The following is a 20,429-nucleotide window of genomic DNA, read 5'->3' as shown; positions in this document are numbered from 1 at the left end:
TATCTCCAGAAAAGAACTCAGGTATAGGGATCTTGGGCTCAGACATAGGAGCATGTATCACATAGTCTTGGATATTTTGAACCTTAGAGGCAAGAGTATTAAGATTAGAAGCTAAACTCTGGATATCCATTTCTCAACAGCAGAGATCTGAGCCATTCAGGGGTTGAGAGAAGAAAAAAAAAAAAAAAAAAAACAGCAGATTGCAATTATGGCTAGACAGAACCTCTGAGTAAAAAAAAAAAAAAAGGGTCAGAAACTTCTTTTTTCTCTCCTTCTTTAGCCAATACCTTTAATACATTATGGCCGGCAATACTGTCATGATTCCCAATGGCAGGGACATGGGCAAAAACGGACTAGCTCTAGGAAGATGGTATCTCAGGTAATCGCGATGCTGAACCTAACACGCAAATAAAAGTAGCCAGGGGGTGTGCCTACGTTGTATCCCTAGACACCTCGCGCCAGCCGGAGAGCTAACTACCCCTATAAGAGGAATACACAGACCTGGCTTGCCTCCAGGGAAACCCCAAAAGTTATAGTAGCCCCCCACATGTAATAACGGTTAGGTAAGAGGAAAACACAAACGCAGTATGAATATAGATTCAGCAAAGTGAGGCCCTCTGACTAGATAGATGAAAATACAAAAGAGGACTTCGCGGTTACCTCAAAACCCTAAGCAGCCATCCTGAAACCACCTTAACTCCGTTATCAACTCATGACACCGGAGTAGTAATTTCAGATCACTAGAGCTTCCAGCAGCACGAGAAATATAAATGCATGCTGGACAAAACAAACACAAAAAGCCAAAGATTTCAACTTAGCTGAATTGCAGACTTGGAGCAGGTAGCAAGCAACAGAGATGCTCTGGTAACATTGATTGCCGGCACTAGAGTGACTGAGAAGCCAGACTAAATAGGAAACTCCCAATTTCCTGATGAAAACAGGTGCACTGGAAACACAAGACCAAAGTCAACCAGTACCACCAGTAGCCACCAGAGGGAGCCAAAAACAGAATTCACAACACCTGCCTTCTGGATCCACAATATAAAGGAAAAATTACAAAATATCATGCCACATGAGAACCTTGAGCAAATATTGGCTACCAAACAAGCAACTCTTGTAGACCGTTTGGTTCAGGCATTCCCAGCACACAGCGGCGGTGATGGTTCTCACACGAGCCGTAGGGGGCAACATGGCAGAGGTGTTAGAGGTGCACAAATCCGAAGTGGCGTTGGACAGAGGGGTTTTATGACCAGGTTGTGGAGTGATTTCGCAATGACCACTGACACGAAAGGTACTGCTGCATCGATTCAAAGTGACAGGAGACAGCATTTGTCCAGTATGGTTACGAACTACTTTTCTTCCCTTATCGATGTTCTCCCTCACGGGCCATTCCCCTTTGATTACTGGGCATCTAAAAAAGACACCTGGCCTGACTTGGCAGAATATGCATTACAGGAGCTCGCTTGCCCTGCTGCTAGTGTGCTATCAGAAAGAGTCTTCAGTGCTGCTGGTTCAATACTGACCGAAAAAGGACACGTCTGGCTACCCAAAATGTTGATGATCTAACCTTCATTAAAATAAACCAATCATGGATTTCAAATTATTTTGCCCCACCTTCCCCTGCTGACACGTAGCTTGCCTGAAAAATGTCCTGCTTTTTGCCTCCTCTTACTGACTTCTCCAATTCCTCCATTTGCAGCTGCTAAATGTCCACCATAGGTCATTTTTATATCTCCCTAAATGGGCTGACTCCCCCCACAGGGCCGTGGTCACCACCTGGCGCAAGCACCCGTGCGAGTGCCGTTTGCCTGGACAGGTGGGTGGGCCCACTCTTTGGCGACGGCACTGGCACAGGGTCCCTCATAGTACAATGAAGTGTCTCTGACGGTGGTGGTGCACAACCAACGTCAGACACACCGTCGTAATATGAGGGGCCCTGTGCCAGTACCGCCACCCACGAGAGAGTGTTCCCCCCAATTCGAACAGTGCTCTACCACTTGCAATACTTACCTCTCCCTGCTCCACCACTGTGTAGTCTGTGCTGTTAAATCCTTCAATGGCACTGCCAATACAAATTTGTTGAAATGATAGATGATAGTTAAAATATACAGTTAATACTTTGCGCCTACTACCACTGTCTGCTACTCAGCAGAGGAGCCCACCCCTGAACCTAGCTATGCCACCTGTTTATTTATGAACAATTTTTTGGCAGACATTTAGCCCACTTTATTATTCGGGCCTACTAACTTAGTCTGCTACTCATTACAATTTTCCGACACTGAGCAAAGCAATGTCGCCTGTTTATTTATGAACAATTTTTTGGCAGACATTTAGCCCACTTTATTATTTGGGCCTACTAACTGTGTCTGCCACTCATTACAGTTTTCCTCCACTGAACAAAGCAATGCCGCCTGTTTAGTCCTGTTACCACATTTGAACTGCATTTAGCCCACTTTATTATTTGGGCCTACTTACTTTGTCTGCCACTCATTAAAGTTTTCCTCCACTGAACAAAGCAATGCCGCCTGTTTAGTCCTGTTACCACATTTGAACTGCATTTAGCCTACTTTATTATTTGGGCCTATATCTGTGTTTCCTCCTCATCCTGCCCATTGCCCAGCCACTGCCAGATGAGTCTGCTGGTACATTGACCCAGACCACTACATTCCCCTTGCACTCTACACAGCCAGAATCTGACACTGCTGAAAGTCAGGTTCCCCTTCCCGCTTACTATATCACCTTACACGGGGACAAAGAGGAAGGTGCAGATGAAAGTGCAGGTTCATCAGGTGGGGGGGCATACTCTTTGGCGACGTCACTGGCACAGGGCCCCTCATAGTACGCAAAAGTGTCTCTGCCAGTGGGAGGCGCCACCCGCCGTCAAACACACCGCCGAAACTATGAGGAGCCCTGTACCAGTGCCAACGAGTGGGCCCCCCCTGCTCGCTCAGGATAACAGCACTTGCAAAGTTGAAATACTTACCTCTCCCTGCTCCACCGCCGTGACGTATTCCGCGTTTCGTGGGCCCACGAAAATCTTGAGCCAGCCCTACCCCCCACAACTTTAGCCAAATGACCCCGTTTTCAATGCCTAACTATTGTTATAAAGTAAATTAAGATTGACAAGAATTGATAAGAATTGATAAGAATTGATGTTTTTGGCATTAAAATGGACACTGTATGTGTTTTCCTGTCCTCCACTCACTGCCGACTTTGATTCCCCATTGACTTGCATTGGGTTTTGTGTTTCAGTCGGCCCCCGACTTTGCGCAATAATCAGTCGATTTCACCCGACCCGACTTTTGACAAAGTCGGGTTTCGCAAAACCTGACTCGATCCGAAAAAAGTAAAAGTCGCTCAACTCTAGTCTTTAGTTAAGATGGAAAGCGAGTGAGAGATGCTTCCTGCAATGTCATGTCCCAGTGTTGATCATCTTCGAGCAGACCACGCTTTTGGTATGCTTCCCTGTGAGTTTGACACAGCTCTCCATATACTATTTTCAAACTGTGAAAGAAGTTGGCCCATCGACAATGTGAAGCAGTAATCGGAGGTAGTAACTCTCTATGTTGTTTGGATGCAATGTATACACATGGCCAAGAGCATCACTGGAATGTCCGTCCCATCCTGGGACCCTTGCACCTTGTTTCCTCTTGCAAAATACTTTCTCGATTTATTCCATGTATTATATTTTGGAACATCTGAATATAATGAAGTCCTTGCAAATGGATCTGCTTGACATAGGAGAAAGAAAGAAATAGTAAATACAGAGCAGCCCTCACACAGTATTACTATAACCTGATGAAGCTCACATCTCAGTAATGAAAACAGCCTCACAAGCTTTCACTTTACCTCAGCAGCTTCAGTGATGAAAGCTCCCTGTATAGTAAGCAATAATGACAAACTTACTATAAGGCATTTTTTGCCTGACCAATATTGCTGCTCAGTAATGTTTGTCCTCGTGCGTAGGGTGCATCCATCTGAGGGTTTGCATCCGTGTGTGGTCCTTGCATGTGTGTGTGTTTGTGTGGCGTGCATGTGGTATTTATGGGGTGGTGTTGTGGTATTTGTGGTGTGGTGTTTGTGTTGTGTGTGTCTACAGTGGTCTGGTGTTTGTGTGGTGTGGCATTTGTGTGGTTGTGCTTGTGGGTTGTGTATGTGTGCTGTCTGTGTGATGTTTGTATGGTGTTTGTGAAATGTTTGTGTGTTGTGTGTGGTGTTGCGGCCCCTTTAGCAGCGACTCTTTGACGCCGTCGCTATAATCCGTCCCCGTCAGTCACAACTGTTGTTTTCCCCTCAGCACTTTTACTTTCACCTTCACATTTCTCAATTATATGTATAGAGCCTAACTTCGGTGGCCCCAATCTCATGACGTGGGGACGCTAGCTAGATTTAACGTGCGCGGTATTGTGCGTCTGTGGGTGGAGAGGGGGCGTGCCGAATTTCACCCAAATCAGGAGAGAGCTGTGGATTTGTATAGAGCGGGCTACTACAGATTTTGAGTTTTATGTATATAGATAGTATATGTTGGCATTTATGGTTCCCTTGATGAACTGTAACTCCTCACAGCCAGCAGCACTCATTCCTCCTTAAACCATGACACATACCACCATGCTTGACAGTAGGCAAGGCACACTTGTCTTTGTACTCCGCACCTAGTTGCCGCCACACACCATCTGAACCAAATAAGTTTATCCTTGTCTCGTCATCCCACAAGACATGGTTCCAGTAATCCATGTTTTTAGTCTGCTTGTCTTCAACAAAGTGTTTGCTGGCTTTCTTGTGCATCAGCCTTAGAAGAGTTCCCTTTAAGGATGACAGCCATGCAGACCAATTTGATGCAGCATATGGTCTGAGTACTTAAAGGCTGACCCCCCACCCCTGCAGCAATGCTGGCAGTACTCATATGTCTATTCTGAAAAGACAACCTCTGGATACGATGCTGAGCATGTGCACTCAATTTCTTTGGTCAAACATGTTGAGGCCAGTTTTGAGTGGAACCTGTCTTGTTAAACCTCTGCATGGTCTTGGTCACTGTGCTGCTGCAAAAAAAATCTTTTTTTCAAATCCTCAGAGAATTCTTTGCCATGAGGTAGCATATTGAACTTCCAGTCACCAGTATGTGAGATCTACACTCACTGGCCACTTTATTAGGTACACCTGTCCAACTTCTTGTTAACACTTAATTTCTAATCAGCCAATCACATGGCGGCAACTCAGTGCATTTAGGCATGTAGACATGGTCAAGACAATCTCCTGCAGTTCAAACCGAGCATCAGTATGGGGAAGAAAGGTGATTTGAGTGCCTTTGAACGTGGCATGGTTGTTGGTGCCAGAAGGGCTGGTCTGAGTATTTCAGAAACTGCTGATCTACTGGGATTTTCACGCACAACCATCTCTAGGGTTTACAGAGAATGGTCCGAAAAAGAAAAAAAATCCAGTGAGCGGCATTTCTGTGAGCGGAAATGCCTTGTTGATGCCAGAGGTCAGAGGAGAATGGGCAGACTGGTTCGAGCTGATAGAAAGGCAACAGTGACTCAAATCGCCACCCGTTACAACCAAGGTAGGCCTAAGAGCATCTCTGAACGCACAGTGCGTCGAACTTTGAGGCAGATGGGCTACAGCAGCAGAAGACCACACCGGGTACCACTCCTTTCAGCTAAGAACAGGAAACTGAGGCTACAATTTGTACAAGCTCATCGAAATTGGACAGTAGAAGATTGGAAAAACGTTGCTTGGTCTGATGAGTCTCGATTTCTGCTGCGACATTCGGATGGTAGGGTCAGAATTTGGCGTAAACAACATGAAAGCATGGATCCATCCTGCCTTGTATGGAGCATCTTTGGGATGTGCAGCCGACAAATCTGCGGCAATTGTGTGATGCCATCATGTCAATATGGACCAAAATCTCTGAGGAATGCTTCCAGCACCTTGTTGAATCTATGCCACGAAGATTTGAGGCAGTTCTGAAGGCAAAAGGGGTCCAACCCGTTACTAGCATGGTGTACCTAATAAAGTGGCCGGTGAGTGTATAACACCAAATTTAATACAACTGCTCCGAATTTACACCTGAGACCTTGCAACACTAATGAGTCACATGACACCAGGGAGGGAAAATGGCTAATTGGGCACAATTTTATTGCCAGTTTTGACATTAATGGCTTTGTGTTGAGATATTTAACCACTTAACCCCTCGAGCTTTTTCAGTTTTGCGTTTTCGTTTTTCACTCCCCTCCTTCCCAGAGCCATAACTTTTTTATTTTTCCGTCAATATGGCCATGTGAGGGCTTTTTATTGTGGGACAAGTTGTACTTTTGGACGACACCATTGGTTTTACCATGTCGTGTACTAGAAAGCGGGGAAAAAATTCCAAGTGCGGTGAAATTGCAAAAAAAAGTTCAATCCACACTTGTTTTTTGTTTGGCTTTTTTTTCTAGGTTCACTAAATGCTAATACTGACCTGCCAGGTCATTATGGGTTTATAGACACCAAACATGTTTAGGTTTTATTTTATCTAAAAGGTGAAAAAAATTCCAAACTTTGCTAAAAAAAAAAAAAAGCGCAATTTGCTGTTATCCGTAGCATTTCCATTTTTCATGATCTGGGGTTGAGTGAGGGCTTATCTTTTGCGTGCCGAGCTGACATTTTTAATAATACTATTTTGGTGCAGATACGTTCTTTTGATCGCAAGTTTTTGCATTTTAATGCAATGTCGTGGCGACCAATAAAACGAAATTCTGGCGTTTTGACTTTTTTCTTCCTACGCTGTTTAGCGATCAGGTTAGTCCTTTTTTTATTGATAGATTGGGCGATTCTGAATGTGGCGATACCAAATATGTGCAGGTTTGGTTTTGTTATTAATTTATTTTGAATGGAGCGAAAAGGGGGTGATTTAAACTTTTATATTTTTTTATTTTTTTCACATTTTTAAAAACATTTTTTTTTTTATTTTGGCATGCTTCAATAGCCTTCATGGGAGGCTAGAAGCTGCCATAACTCGATTACCTCTGCTACATAGAGGCGATGCTCAGGGTACTATTCCGTCCGATGGTAGAAAGGGGTTAAAGGGCAAACCAATTTAACACTATTATACAATCTGTACACTGACTATTTTACCTTGCATCTAAGGGTACCGTCACACCGTGCAATTTTCGTCGCTACGACGGCACGATCCGTGACGTCGCAGCGTCGTATGAGTATCGCTCCAGCGTCGTAGACTGCGGTCACACTTTGCAATCACGGCGCTGGAGCGATGCCGAGGTTCGCTGGTAACCAGGGTAAACATCGGACTGAGTGCAGCCGTACAGTGAGAGCAGAGTGCAGCGGTGACGTCACCGCTGTGATCTGCTCTCACTTTCCGGCCGGCGCTCACAGTCAGAGCGGGAAGCAGACTGCAAGGGACCTGACGGACATCAGATGGTGAGTATGTACGGTTTTTTTTTTTTTACTTTTACGCTGGTAACCAGGGTAAACATCGGGTTACTAAGCGCGGCCCTGTGCTTAGTAACCCGATGTTTACCCTGGTTACCAGCGAACGCATCGCTGGATCGCTGTCACACACAACGATCCAGCGATGACAGCGGGAGATCCAGCGACGAAAGAAAGTTTCAAACGATGTGCTACGACGTACGATTCTCAGCAGGGTGTCTGATCGCAGTAGCGTGTCAGACACTGCGAGATCGTAACGATATCGCTAGAACGTCACGAATCGTGCCGTCGTAGCGATAAAAATGCCACTGTGTGACGGTACCCTAAGTGTCATATCTTCAGTGTGGCCTGATGAAAAGATATGATAAAATATATACATAAATGTGAAGGGTGTACTCACTTTTGTGATATACTGTATGTTTTTGGCTGACTACATTAGTACACACTAATTAAATGACACAAGTTGGAAACTCACATTGTCTTATCTTTTTGCCATATTTTACGCAGTCGGACTGGCAGTTTTTGGAGTTTGTTCGTTGGTTCTTGATGTGCTGAAGATTGGGAAATCAGTCAGTCTGGCTCACTGTGAATCTCCCATTCAAATTGTCTATCCAGTCTTTCAAGGCCTGTTTGTAGTGTTGCAGGTAAGATTTGTGAACTGCATCTGAAAACACTTTCGTAACCCTTTTTCTTTAAAGGAAACCCGTCACTAGGTTTCCCCATCTAAAGTAGGGCAAGTACCTGCAAGCACTCATAAATAGCATTCTAATATGTTGTGTATATGTCCCCATTCCGCTCTCCAAGGCAAAAAACTACTTTTATTATACTCACCTACAGCGCTATCCAGTCTTGATCTGGTGCCACCTCTCTTCTTGTGATCGCTGTCCTCCTTCCTTGGTTCATGTGGATGAAGCGTCCTATGTCATACACACAGTGTACTCCTTCACTCTCCTGCACAGACGTACCTCTCTTTGCCCTGCCGAAGGCAAAGTACTGCAATGCGTGTGTGCAGTGAAAGGCCATGGAACGCTGGTGCATGCACGCTACAATGTTTTGCTCTACCCTTGGCAGGACAGAGAGAAGTGCTCCTGAGCAGTACCGCAAGGAAGGACGTTGTGTGGATGATGTATGACTAGAAATAAGAGAACCCGAATCGGAAAATTCGGGGTTTGTACCTCGTCAAGTGCTGAACTCTGAACACAAACTTCTCCTAGAAATCCGTTTTACAGTCCAGGAAGGAGATAGGGGTAGAGTGAGAGAGAGAGAGAGAGAAGATTTTCCAGCTCCAAAGTTTGAGTCCCCTTTGATTTTTATGGGGTTCAGGTTCAAGTTCAGGTGCAGTTCTGGTGCCAGAAGCAAATTTTGGACTAACGTTTAGACGAACCTGAACTTCCATGGGTCTGCCCATCCCTATATAGGACATATAATTCACAAGAAGTATGGAAGGAGGATGGAGAATGCAAGAAGAGAGGAGGCATCAGATCAGACCAAAGATTGCCATGAGACCAGACCATGCTGTCTGTGAGTATAATAAAAGCTATTTGCTTTGCCTTGCAGAACAGATTGGGGACATATCTACAACATTCAAGAATTCTGTATACATGGACGTACAGGTGATGGCCCTACGTTTTATGGGGAAAACCTGATGACAGGTTCCCTTTAACTGTAGCTATTTGTGTAAACATGAACTATCAATAAAAAATTTTGATAAAAACATTTTTAATTAGTTTTGTAGTTATTGATTCAAGATGTGAAAATGATATTGTGATTGCATGATCTTCCTATACAGACGTACTTCCTCTGGATCTCTTGCCAAAACTGTGTTCAGACTCACATGAACCTAACCAGGTAAGAACTAATGAAGAATTCTGGTAGGTAATCCCAGGTTATGTGAATTCTTATGAAAAATGTACAGTATATAAATGTTAGATAATTTACAATGTAATCTAATGGGTGAAATCAAAGTAACTTTAATGTAGATTTATTAATCATGTATTATAGGTGCGGCCTCATGCTGACTCTCAGCACTAACCTAGCAATCTGGATGGCCGCAGTCACAGATGAATCTCTCCACCAGACCCCTAGTGGTATTAGTGGTAACTCATCTGGCGGGCACAGGATTGCTAGAGGTAAGACATCTCGGTATTATAAGCCTTTTTTTAATCTAAGTGTCAATCTTTAAAATAATGGGCCTTTTTCCTGCACTGCATCTATCATATGGTGACTTAGAAATTGTTGCTTTACCTTTTTTTTGAACCCACACAAATATATATTGGAATTGTATAAATAGCAGTCTTCTACAGTCTTAATGCTAGAATCACATGTTGTTTAGTAACAGACGTTTTGTAGTTGCAAAGACGCATACAACTTTAGATACCTTACAATTGCTGTCCAATAGCATCAGTAGACTGCAGGCTGCCATTAAGGAATCAGACATTCAAAAAACTAGTCTGTAGTCTGCTGATGGCCTGACACTGAAGTTACATGGGATTTGACCTCCTCTCCAGACATTTTTTCAGAGCCTTTCCACTACAAAAGATAGATATTCCCTTGAGAACACCCCCAAATATCCACTTTTAGTGTGATTTTGCTAAAACCGATCCTTTTTGTGGCATTGTTCTCAAAACTCACCTAGCAAATTTATGAGTGTAGGCAAGCATTGCCATAATGTGTCTACAAATAAAACTCATATATCTAGTAACAAGAAAGAGAGTAGCCTGCATAAGGACAAATAAGGGAAAGTAATTAAAGAATATCTAAACTTTTGTATTGATTTTTGCTATTTAGCAGAATTGCCTGTAGATCAATGGAAGTTCGAATCCTGAGACCCCACTGATTGTGCCATTGCCCCTGAGAAGTGTTCATTTCAGCAGACAAGACACATCTCCTGTCTGAGTGCACACAGAACCAGGAGTACGAATTTAATAGAAAACATAAGCTATGAGACTTAGTGAAGTACGCACTTCTTGGGGGACTAGTGCAAGTCTCAGAACCCGAGTCCCCACCAATCTGAACGCATTTCAAGTGCCTGCAAAATAAGAAAAATCAATTTAAAAAAGTGTAGTTATTCTTGAAATATAAAGTTCCAATATGGAAGCTTATTGTGGCCATTTCAATCTAGCCAAAGTGTATCTGTGGTAGCCAAAAAGTCCATAGGATAATCTAATAAACGGCGACAGGAGTTTAGACAGCACATTTTTAGGCCACACTGCTTAGGCTGGCGTCACACTCAGCGTAGGGAAATACGTTCCGTGTTTTACATGAGTAATACGCAGAAATTGTCCCAAAACAGTGATCCGTATGTCATCATCCGTAGGCAGGGTGTGGCAGCGTATTTTACACGTCATCCTCCGTACGTAATCCGTATAGTACTTATTTTTTAGCCCCCAGTTTTGTATTTTCCCAAGGGTAACAAGAGAAATTGGACCCCAAAAGTTGTTGTCCAATTTGTCCTGAATATGCTGATACCCCATATGTTGGGGTAAACCCCTGTTTGGGCACACGGGAGAGCTTGGAAGGGAAGGAGCACTGTTTTACTTTTTCAACGCAGAATTGGCTGGAATTGAGATCGGATGCCATGTCCCGTTTGGAGAGCCCCTGATGTGCCTAAACAGTGGAAACCCCCCAATTATAACTGATACCCTAATCCAAATACACCCCTTACCCTAATCCCAACAGTAACCCTAACCACACCCCTAATTCTAATCCCAACCCTAATCCCAACCATAACGTAATCCAAACCCTAACCCTAACTTTAGCCCCAACCCAACTGTAGCCTTAACCCTAGCCCCAACCCTAGCCATAACCCTAGCCCTAACCCTAGCAATAACCCTAGCCCTGACCCTAGCCCTAACCCTAGCCCTAACCCTAGCCCTAACCCTAGCCCTAGCCCTAGCCCTAACCCTAACCCTAGCCCTAACCCTAGCCCCAAACCTAGCCCCAACCCTAGCCCTAACCCTAGCAATAACCCTAGCCCTAACCCTAGCCCTAACCCTAACCCTAACCCTAGCCCTAACCCTAGCCCTAACCCTAATGGGAAAATGGAAATAAATACATTTTTTTTATTTTTTTATTTTTTCCTAACTAAGGGAGTGATGAAGGGGGTTTGATTTACTTTTATAGTGGGTTATTTAGCGGATTTTTATGATTGGCAGCCGTCATACACTGAAAGACGCTTTTTATTGCAAAAAATATTTTTTGAGTTACCACATTTTGAGAGCTATAATATTTCCATATTTGAGTCCACAGAGTCATGTGAGGTCTTGTTTTTTGCGGGACGAGTTGACGTTTTTATTGGTAACATTTTCGGGCACGTGACATTTTTTGATCGCTTTTTATTCCGATTTTTGTGAGGCAGAATGATCAAAAACCAGCTATTCATGAATTTCTTTTGGGGGAGGCGTTTATACCGTTCCGCGTTTGGCAAAATTGATAAAGCAGTTTTATTCGTTGGGTCAGTACGATTACAATTATTTTGGGATCGCTTTATTCTCAGGACTATAACTTTTTTATTTTTTTGCTGATGATGCTGTATGGCGGCTTGTTTTTTGTGGAACAAGATGATGTTTTCAGGGGTACCATGGCTATTTATATCCGTCTTTTTGATCGCGTGTTATTCCACTTTTTGTTCCGCGGTATGGCAATAAAGCGTTGTTTTTTGCCTCGTTTTTTTTTTTTTTCTTACGGTGTTTACTGAAGGGGTTAACTAGTGGGACAGTTTTATAGGTCGGGTCGTTACGGACGCGGCGATACTAAATATGTGTACTTTTATTGTTTGTTTTTTTTATTTAGATAAAGAAATGTATTTATTTGAATAATATATATTTTTTTTCTTTATTTAGGATTTTTTTTTTTTTTTTTTTTACACAAGTGGAAATTTTTTTTTAAACTTTTTTACTTTTTCCCAGGGGGGGACATTACAGATCGGTGATCTGACAGTGTGCACAGCACTCTGTCAGATCACCGATCTCACTTAGAGTGCAGCAGGCTTACCAGCGCCTGCTCTGAGCAGGCACTCGGTAAGCCACCTCCCTCCCTGCAGGACCCGGATGCCGCAGCCATCTTGGATCTGGGACCTGCAGCGAGGAAGGAGGTAGGAGACCCTCAGAGCAACGCGATCACATCTTATTGACATGTCTTATTGACACCTCTCCATTATTAACCAGGCTTAATGTCAATAGCAAGGTGGCATTAACCCTTTATTACCCCATATCCCACCACTACAGGGGAGTGGGAAGAGAGAGGCTAAGTGCCAGAATAGGCGCATCTTCCAGATGTGCCTTTTCTGGGGTGGCTGGAGGCAGATGTTTTTAGCCAGGGGGTCCTATAACCATGGTACCTCCCTAAGCTATTAATATCTGCCCTCAGTCACTGGCTTTCCCACTCTGGCGGAGAAAATTGCGCGGGAGACGCCATTTTTTTCCGCGATTTAACCCTTTATTTTAACAGCTAAAGCCCCCAAATTTTGCACACATACACTACTAACATTAGTAGTGAGGAATATGCAAAAAAAAAAAAGGGATATGAGATGGTTTACTGTATGTAAACCATGTCTCATATCATTTCGGGTTTGGGAAGGAGATAGCAAAAGCCGGCAATTGAATTACCGGCTTTTCTGCTATCTAGCGCTGTATGAAATATACATAAATATATATGTGTCTCACTGATATATATATATATATCCCTATACTATGTGTAGACATTTATTTGATCTATTCTATTCTAACCTGTCAGTGTGATTTTACTGTACACCGCACTGAATTACCGGCTTTTCTATAGAACACCGGTGCGTATTTCTCGCAAGTCACACTGCTGGTCCGTGTGTAGTCTGTATTTTTCTCGCCCCCATAGACTTTCATTGGTGGATTTTTTGCGCAATTCGCTGACAAACGCAGCATGCTGCGATTTTCTACGCCCATAAAATACGGCTGAGAAATATACGGCAGATAGGAGCTGCCCCATAGAAAATCATTGGTCTGTGTGCAATGTGTAGTTTTTGCGCCTCTCATACTTCAGCAAAAACGCTCTAGTGTGACGCCGGCCTTACTCAGGTTATGTTCACATTTATCATTTTTGCCTTGTTTTTCATTCAGCATATTTGATGCGTAAAATACGCAGTGTCTTACAGTATCAGCATAATCAATGAGATTTCTGCAATCTCATGCACGCACTGATTTTTAAGCTCATATTTTAAGCTCTACTCCATTTTTGCCAACATGGAGCATTTCAATTCTTTCGGCATTTTTGCAGCACTTTTCACTCTTTCAAACGAGTGTTTCAAAACACAAGCAAAAACAAGACAAAAATGCTTACTTTGTATATACAACTGCCACCATTCTGGTTAGAAAAAAAAACTCTGCTAAAACACAGTTTGCACCAATGGTGTGCCCTCCCCTGCCCTTGCGTGAAACTGTGTCCTCCATAGATGTTAGATGCTGTAGGCTGATATGTATGCCACTAAACACGTCAATTATATTAATTTTAACTTGTGCTAATTAAAACAGAACATCCTCTTTTGTTTCAGCTGGTGGAGGATCTGGTGACTGTGCATGCAACACCCCTGTGTGCGATACCTTCCAGACAGGATATTATTACCTATACCCCTTTAATATTGAATATAGCCTCTTTGCTTCAGCCATGTCCTACGTGATGTGGAAAAATGTAGGCCGAGTAATGAGCCAGCATTCTCATCATCACGTACATCATTCCATCCGTCCAAACAAACTTTTTGTGGGAATTATCTTTGGGGTCGGGGTCCTTGTGGCCGGCCTAGGTGTCTTCATTGTATATGAGATTGAAGTTCCTGAGGAAAAATCAAAGCTAAGAGCGCTTGAGATGTTTTACATCTTCAATATTGTAGCTCTCAGTCTGATGAGTATTATCTCACTTGCTGGCTCAATCATCTTCAGATATGACAAGAGGGATTCGGACAGTCACAAAAACCCTACAAGAAGACTTGATGTTGGTTTACTGATAATTGCTGCCCTTGGCAAATACTGTATCGCCTATTTCTCAATAATAGCCATTGTAGCCACTTCTCCTGGGAGCCTCATTTCTCATTTAAACTTGGTGTACTCACTGCTCATGATTGTACAGCACACCCTACAGAACTTCTTCATCATAGAAGGACTTCATAGAGAACCATTCAGTGATGGACGCTCAGAACGCCACCCTTCAGTAGCCTCCGTAGAGAAAGATGAAGTTTACACCAATCCAGCAGTTACAGTTCCTCAGGGCACTCACTCAGTAGCCCAACATGGACATGAGCTGGATTCAAACTGCAATGGGATTGTTGCTCACTCCAATCAAAAGAATACTCGAGCAGTCTGGAGAAGGAAGGCGTTGAAGGAGATCTCTTTATTCCTGCTCATCTCCAATATCATCGTAAGTTACATCTCCAATGGAGATTCAATATACTAGTTACATTTGTTTTATTTTCATCGTCCTTCTATAGACTAAAGATATTATGAGTTGCCTAAGGGAAGGACATACAGTATACTGTATATAATGATTTTTTCTCATTGGTCCTAAAGCTATCCCTCTATGTGCACTCCTAAAAGTAAGGCTATGGATCATTGAGCAGGACTGGCATTTTATCTATGATGAGTAGTACTTTGAGCAGTAGTGAAAAAACATCTGTGATTACATTTATATTTTCTTTTTAATAATGATATATGCTAAGTGTGTTGCAATAAGTGGAATAATTACCCTATATACTCGTGTATGTATTTTTTTGTCCTGAAAATGCCCCCATCGGCCATTGTCCAGAAAGCAGATGGGGGAGGGGGAGCGGCAGAGCAGCGGCAGGAGCCGGCGGTGGTGGTTGTAACTGTGCCACTGCTAAAGAGAAATGAATATTCATTTCTCTTATAGCAGTGACAGCTGCAGCCACTGGCTTCCAGAAGACATCATACTCCCCCTCCTCCTCGTCGCTGCATCTCTGTTGGTCTCGGTGTCGGCAGTCTTCCTGTGCTGAGCGATCACGTGGCACCCCTCATTAAGGTAATGAAAATGTATGCGTCTCCACTCCCATAGGCATGGAGAGCATATTCATTACCTTAATGAGCAGTGCCATGTGATTGCTCAGCACAGGAAGAGCTGCCGGCGCCAAGAAAAACGGAGATGCAGCAAAGTCACGCTGGAACCAACGAGATGCTGAGAGGGCACGCCGGTAGTAGGATGAGTAGGATTTTTTTTTGTTTTTTTGTAATAGGAAGCATGCATACCAAGACGGGAGGGGGTAAGCCATACATACAACAATAGGACAGGGGGGCCATGCATATAATGACGGGACCGGGGGAGTCATGCATATAACAACGGGACTGGGGGAGCTATGCATTCAACGACGGGACCAGGGGATCCATGCATATGGAACGCCCGCAAGGGGCCTAGGGTACTCGGTACTGGGTCCGGTACTTAAAGGGGATAAGTCACGTTGGCAGCAACCCCATCCGTGGCCCTGGGCGCCCAAGTAAAAGGGACGGTATTTAAAGGTTCTTGGATAAAGTTTGTTCATGATGCCACCTGTGGTGTTCGATCAGGGTGACCGACACTGCTTAAAGGGGTCCGCTGGGGTGATGTTATGGCAGCTGGGATGGTATGGCTTCTGGAGCGCCCCCACGTAAGGGCAATGGGGTACTCGGCACCGGGTCCTTCGGATCTCAGCGGGGATGTCACGGTGGCCCGACCCGGTCCGTGGCCCTTTGAGGGACGTCCAATAAAGAAAGGAGTTTTTATGGTTTTGGGAAAGGTCTTTAAAGGGGAAGTGTTTCTGACGCCACCTGTTGTATTCGGTCAGGGTGACCGACGCTGCTTAGGGGTCCGCTGGGGTGATGTTATGGCAGCTTGATGGTATACCTTCCCAAAGGTGAAGTGTATCCCCAGGGCTTCCCAGAGTGTAGGTGGTGATGGTGGATAGAGTGAGGCACAGTGAAGAACGAGGACACAAGGTTGCAGTCTCTTTACCTTTACTGAAGGCTTCAGTGTCCTCAGTCCAGGGCAGCGGATCACAGGGTAGGCAGAGTCCGGCCGGTCTGAAGGCAAATCCAGAGTCCCCTTGTCCAGGTGGAATGCAATAGCCTTCCTATGCGCACAGTAACACAGTAGGTCCTCACTTGCATAAGCTTTAATAAGGTCCTCACTGTTATTACTCCTCTCTCTGTTCCCCGTGGTCGGATAGAACAAAACCCACATGACTGATGGCCTGAGGCTTGTTTATAGGGACCCTAGAGACGCCCCGACCCCCACAAGTTGCCACCGTGTCTTCTTAGGTATTAAGGTCGGGCAGCCAACTTGGAATTGACTGTCCTGCCGGTCTCTGGAGCAAGGCTTGGAGACAGTTGCTCCGTCGGTATTCCGGCCACCGGATCGCGCACCAGAAGGATGCAGCTTCTCTTGGCTACTCTCCTCTCTGGTATCCACTTGTTGCTATGCCTTCATTTCTCACTCACTGCAATACACTTCCTTTCAATGTCTCTTTCTTTGGAGGTTGCCGCACGTGGGCCAAGCACAGCTTCGTGGAACCTTGTCCTCCTCAGACCGCAGTCTGGATCTGGCTGGAACCCACTCCAGCCAGCTTCTGGCAAACTCCGTCGAGTTCTGACTAACTTCCAAACCAACCCACCAGTTTTACCTATCTGTGAGGAGTGGCCTAGTAGATAGAACCTTTGCTCCCCCTGGTGGACTGGTGTGTGAAGTGTGTTGTGTGTGGTTGTGATACCTGGACAGAAGATCTCCTTTATTGCCTTCAGACGTACTATCGCTCCCCCTGGTGGAAGAACAACATTACTCCAACGACCAGGACTCTGGGGAGCTGCACTTCCCACAGGTGAAGCTGAGTCCCCAGGGCTCCCGGTGTGTTTGGCAAGGACGGTGTGGTGCTGGAAAGAAACAGAGGACACAGGGTTGCAGTCTCTTTACCTCTTTACTGAAGGGTTCAGGCATCCACAGTCCAGGGTACCGGATCACAGATGTTGATGGTATGGCCATCTTGGAAGCGAGTTGGGAGTCCCCCTTACCAGGAGGGATTAGAGGCCTTCCTTCTAATACTGTGGTGTAGTCCCTTGCTGCCTTAGGCCTCTCACAAGGTCCTCACGTTTCTCTCTGTCCCCCTTTAGGTAGGACACTACCCGTACGACAGGTAGCTCGAGCCTTTTTACAGGTTCTCTATCTCTACCCGGGCTCTATGCGCTACTGTGTCCTCAGGTTTCAATGGTGGACAGGTGACTTGCAATCAAGCTGTCCTGCCGGTTTCTGCTGGGAGACGTAGAGTACTTCACAACCCCGGTCTTCTGGCTACCGGTATCTGCACTCAGTAGGGAGGTAGCTCAGTCGCAGCTAACCCCTAGCTCTTCACTGTCCTGTGCTTCCCTTCCCCTTCACACTCTCTGCAATCTGTTCTGCTTTCCCTTTTGCTCTTTCCAGGACCTGCAGCACCTCTCGTGTCTGCACAGCCCCTCTCTTTCCTTTCTGCCTCAGACTGCTCCAGTCTGCTGTCTGGCATTCACTAACTAACTTCCCCTCCAGTCCAGAATATATATAGGGGAGCCACCCACAAGCTGGATCAGAGCTCCCCCTTCTGGCCTGGAGTATGAAAATGTTGCATGCTTGTGATTACCTGCTAAAAGCGATCCTTCCTCACTTCCAAGCATGACATCACTCTCCCCGTGAGGAAAGCAATGCCACTGTAACAACCAGGAACCTGGGGTGTCATACATACAATGATGGGAAAAAGGGAGCCATGCATACACCGACGGGACCAGGGGAGCCATGCATACAATGACAGACGGGGTGAGCCATACATGCAATGATGGGACGGCGGAAGCCACACATAGCAGGACTGCGACGGGGGAGCCATGCATAGCAGGACAGGGATGAGGGGGACAGTGGATACCCAGCTTATACTTGAGTCAATAAGCTTACCCAGTTTTCCGTGGCAAAATTAGGTGCTGGCGCCGAGACCAACGGAGATGCAGCAAGGGCACCCTGGAACCAACGAGATGCTGTGAGGGCACTCCGGTAGTAGGGTGAGTAGGATGTATTTTTTGTAATAGGAAGCATGCATACCAGGACGGGAGGGGGTGAGCAATGCATACAACGATGGACAAGGGGAAAAGGGGAGCCATGCATACAACGACGGGACCGGGGGAGCCATGAATACAACGACGGGACCGGGGGAGCCATGCATACAATGATGGACAGGGTGAGACATACATACAATAGCAGGACAGCGACGAGGGGAGCCATGCATAGCAGGACAGGGATGAGGGTACAATGCATACCCTGCTTTTACTCGAGTCAATAAGCTTACCCAGTTTTCCGTGGCAAAATTAGGTGCCTTGGCTTATACTCGGGTCGGCGTATACTCGAGTATATACGGTAATTCCATTATCAGGACCTTAATTTCAATTTAACTATTAAAAAAATGCCCCACAAGAAAAAGTTGATGCATCAAGTTACAATGTATTGATAAATATCCATGCTGAGAAATATTTTAAAAGTTGATTTATTATTAAGAACACTCAGGGGTTAACCCTTTTATATAAAATTTAATTACTATAAATTAGTCAATTAATTGTGTGTAACTATATTGTGTTGTATTTTTGTAGTTCTGGATCATGCCTGCCTTTGGTGCTCGTCCGCAATTTGATAATGAACTGGAGATGAACTTCTATGGAGAATCCATGTGGATTGCAGTAGTAAACATTGGCCTTCCATTTGGGATCTTCTACAGGATGCACGCCGTGGCTAGCCTTCTGGAGGTCTATGTAATTTCATAGCTTAACTGGTGTCATGGCAGAACAAAAGAACAGCACGGTCAATCTAGACGGCTAAGGAAAGCATTACAGAATAGTGTATTTTTTTCTATAGCTCATCTATATTTGTAAAAGTTATGACCCCAATATTATCAAGTCAGTTATTGTACATATGTTTGTTGAATTACATCATGAGAAGCTGTGAATGTAATGATTTTGTTTGAGGTTATTTAAAGACCATGAATTTTTTTGCCAACTCCTAGCAGAAAGGTATAAGTGAACCTTTTCCTAGGGTTCAAAGCTCTTTCTGAAATGACTGATTCATTAGATGATATCTTTCTGTTCAATGCAACTTAAATGTGCAATTTCAGCATAAAATATTAGATACAAGTATACAACATCATATTAAGAACATTGCCAATGACTCACTGTAATGTGAAAGGTGAGAAACCTGTTAAAAGAAATCTGGCAGCAGGTTTTTGCCATGTATTCTGAGATCAGCATGATCTAGAGGCAGAGATCCTGATTCCAGTGATGTGTCACTTACTGGGCTGTGTGTTGTTGTTTTCATAAAATCAGTGTTTTATCAGCAGGAGACTGTCATTACAGTTGTCTTGTGTCATGTGGCGCTGTTGCTGAGTGTAACCAAACCCCCACCACTGATTGGCAGCTTTCTGCCTATGCACAGTGTACACAGAAAGCTGCCAATCAGTGGTGCGGGTGGGGTTAGAGCTCAGCATTCAGAGAACTGCTACATCTGCAGCAAATAAAACAGTGATTATATCAAAATGACAGCATGCTGACCAGTAAGTGCCACATCTGTGCAATTTAGGTCTCTGCGTCTACATTATGCTCCTGTCATACTACATAGCAAAAATCTGGTGATAGATTCTATTTTGTTTGTATAAAAAAAATGCAATAAATAAAAATGAGAAATCTACCATGATACATTGTATCTCGAGATAACACAATTAATAAAGCATATGCAGAAAAAAAATCAAAATGAACCCTTTCATGTACAGCACTATAAATGTGGAAAGAATCTGTCTTTTTCAAATATACACTTACATGGAGTGCTATGCTAACACACGTACAGGAGTGTAACGATCACAGGGGGGAGACACCAATGCCAACACCTAATTCAGCTGGATCTGCGTCCAAGCACTCAAATTCAACTGAAATGTATTGCGGCACAAAGACCCACTGGATTTCAGCTCTGCAATACAAACTCAGCTGCCAGCCTCTCTACCA

General features: G+C 44.4%; 1 protein-coding gene across 2 annotated transcripts in view; it reads left to right on the top strand.

Moving 5' to 3' along the window:
* The window catches only part of LOC143765264 (proton channel OTOP2-like), a 36,384-nt gene extending 16,217 nt beyond the window's left edge, over window positions 1-20,167 (top strand). For both annotated transcript variants that reach the window (XM_077251747.1, XM_077251748.1), the window contains exons 3-7: window positions 7,933-8,069; window positions 9,215-9,273; window positions 9,427-9,554; window positions 13,949-14,808; window positions 19,032-20,167. In XM_077251747.1, coding sequence (XP_077107862.1) covers window positions 7,933-8,069; window positions 9,215-9,273; window positions 9,427-9,554; window positions 13,949-14,808; window positions 19,032-19,202 — 1,355 coding nt within the window. In that variant the 3' untranslated portion in view covers window positions 19,203-20,167. The remainder of the gene's footprint in view (window positions 1-7,932; window positions 8,070-9,214; window positions 9,274-9,426; window positions 9,555-13,948; window positions 14,809-19,031) is intronic.
* The last annotated feature ends 262 nt before the right edge of the window (window positions 20,168-20,429 follow it).

The sequence above is a fragment of the Ranitomeya variabilis genome, chromosome 4 (assembly GCF_051348905.1).
Source record: "Ranitomeya variabilis isolate aRanVar5 chromosome 4, aRanVar5.hap1, whole genome shotgun sequence".
In the NCBI taxonomy this organism is placed as follows: Eukaryota; Metazoa; Chordata; class Amphibia; order Anura; family Dendrobatidae; genus Ranitomeya; species Ranitomeya variabilis.
The sequence above is the reverse complement of the archived record's forward strand: the minus strand, read 5'-3'. Positions and strand labels throughout refer to the sequence as shown.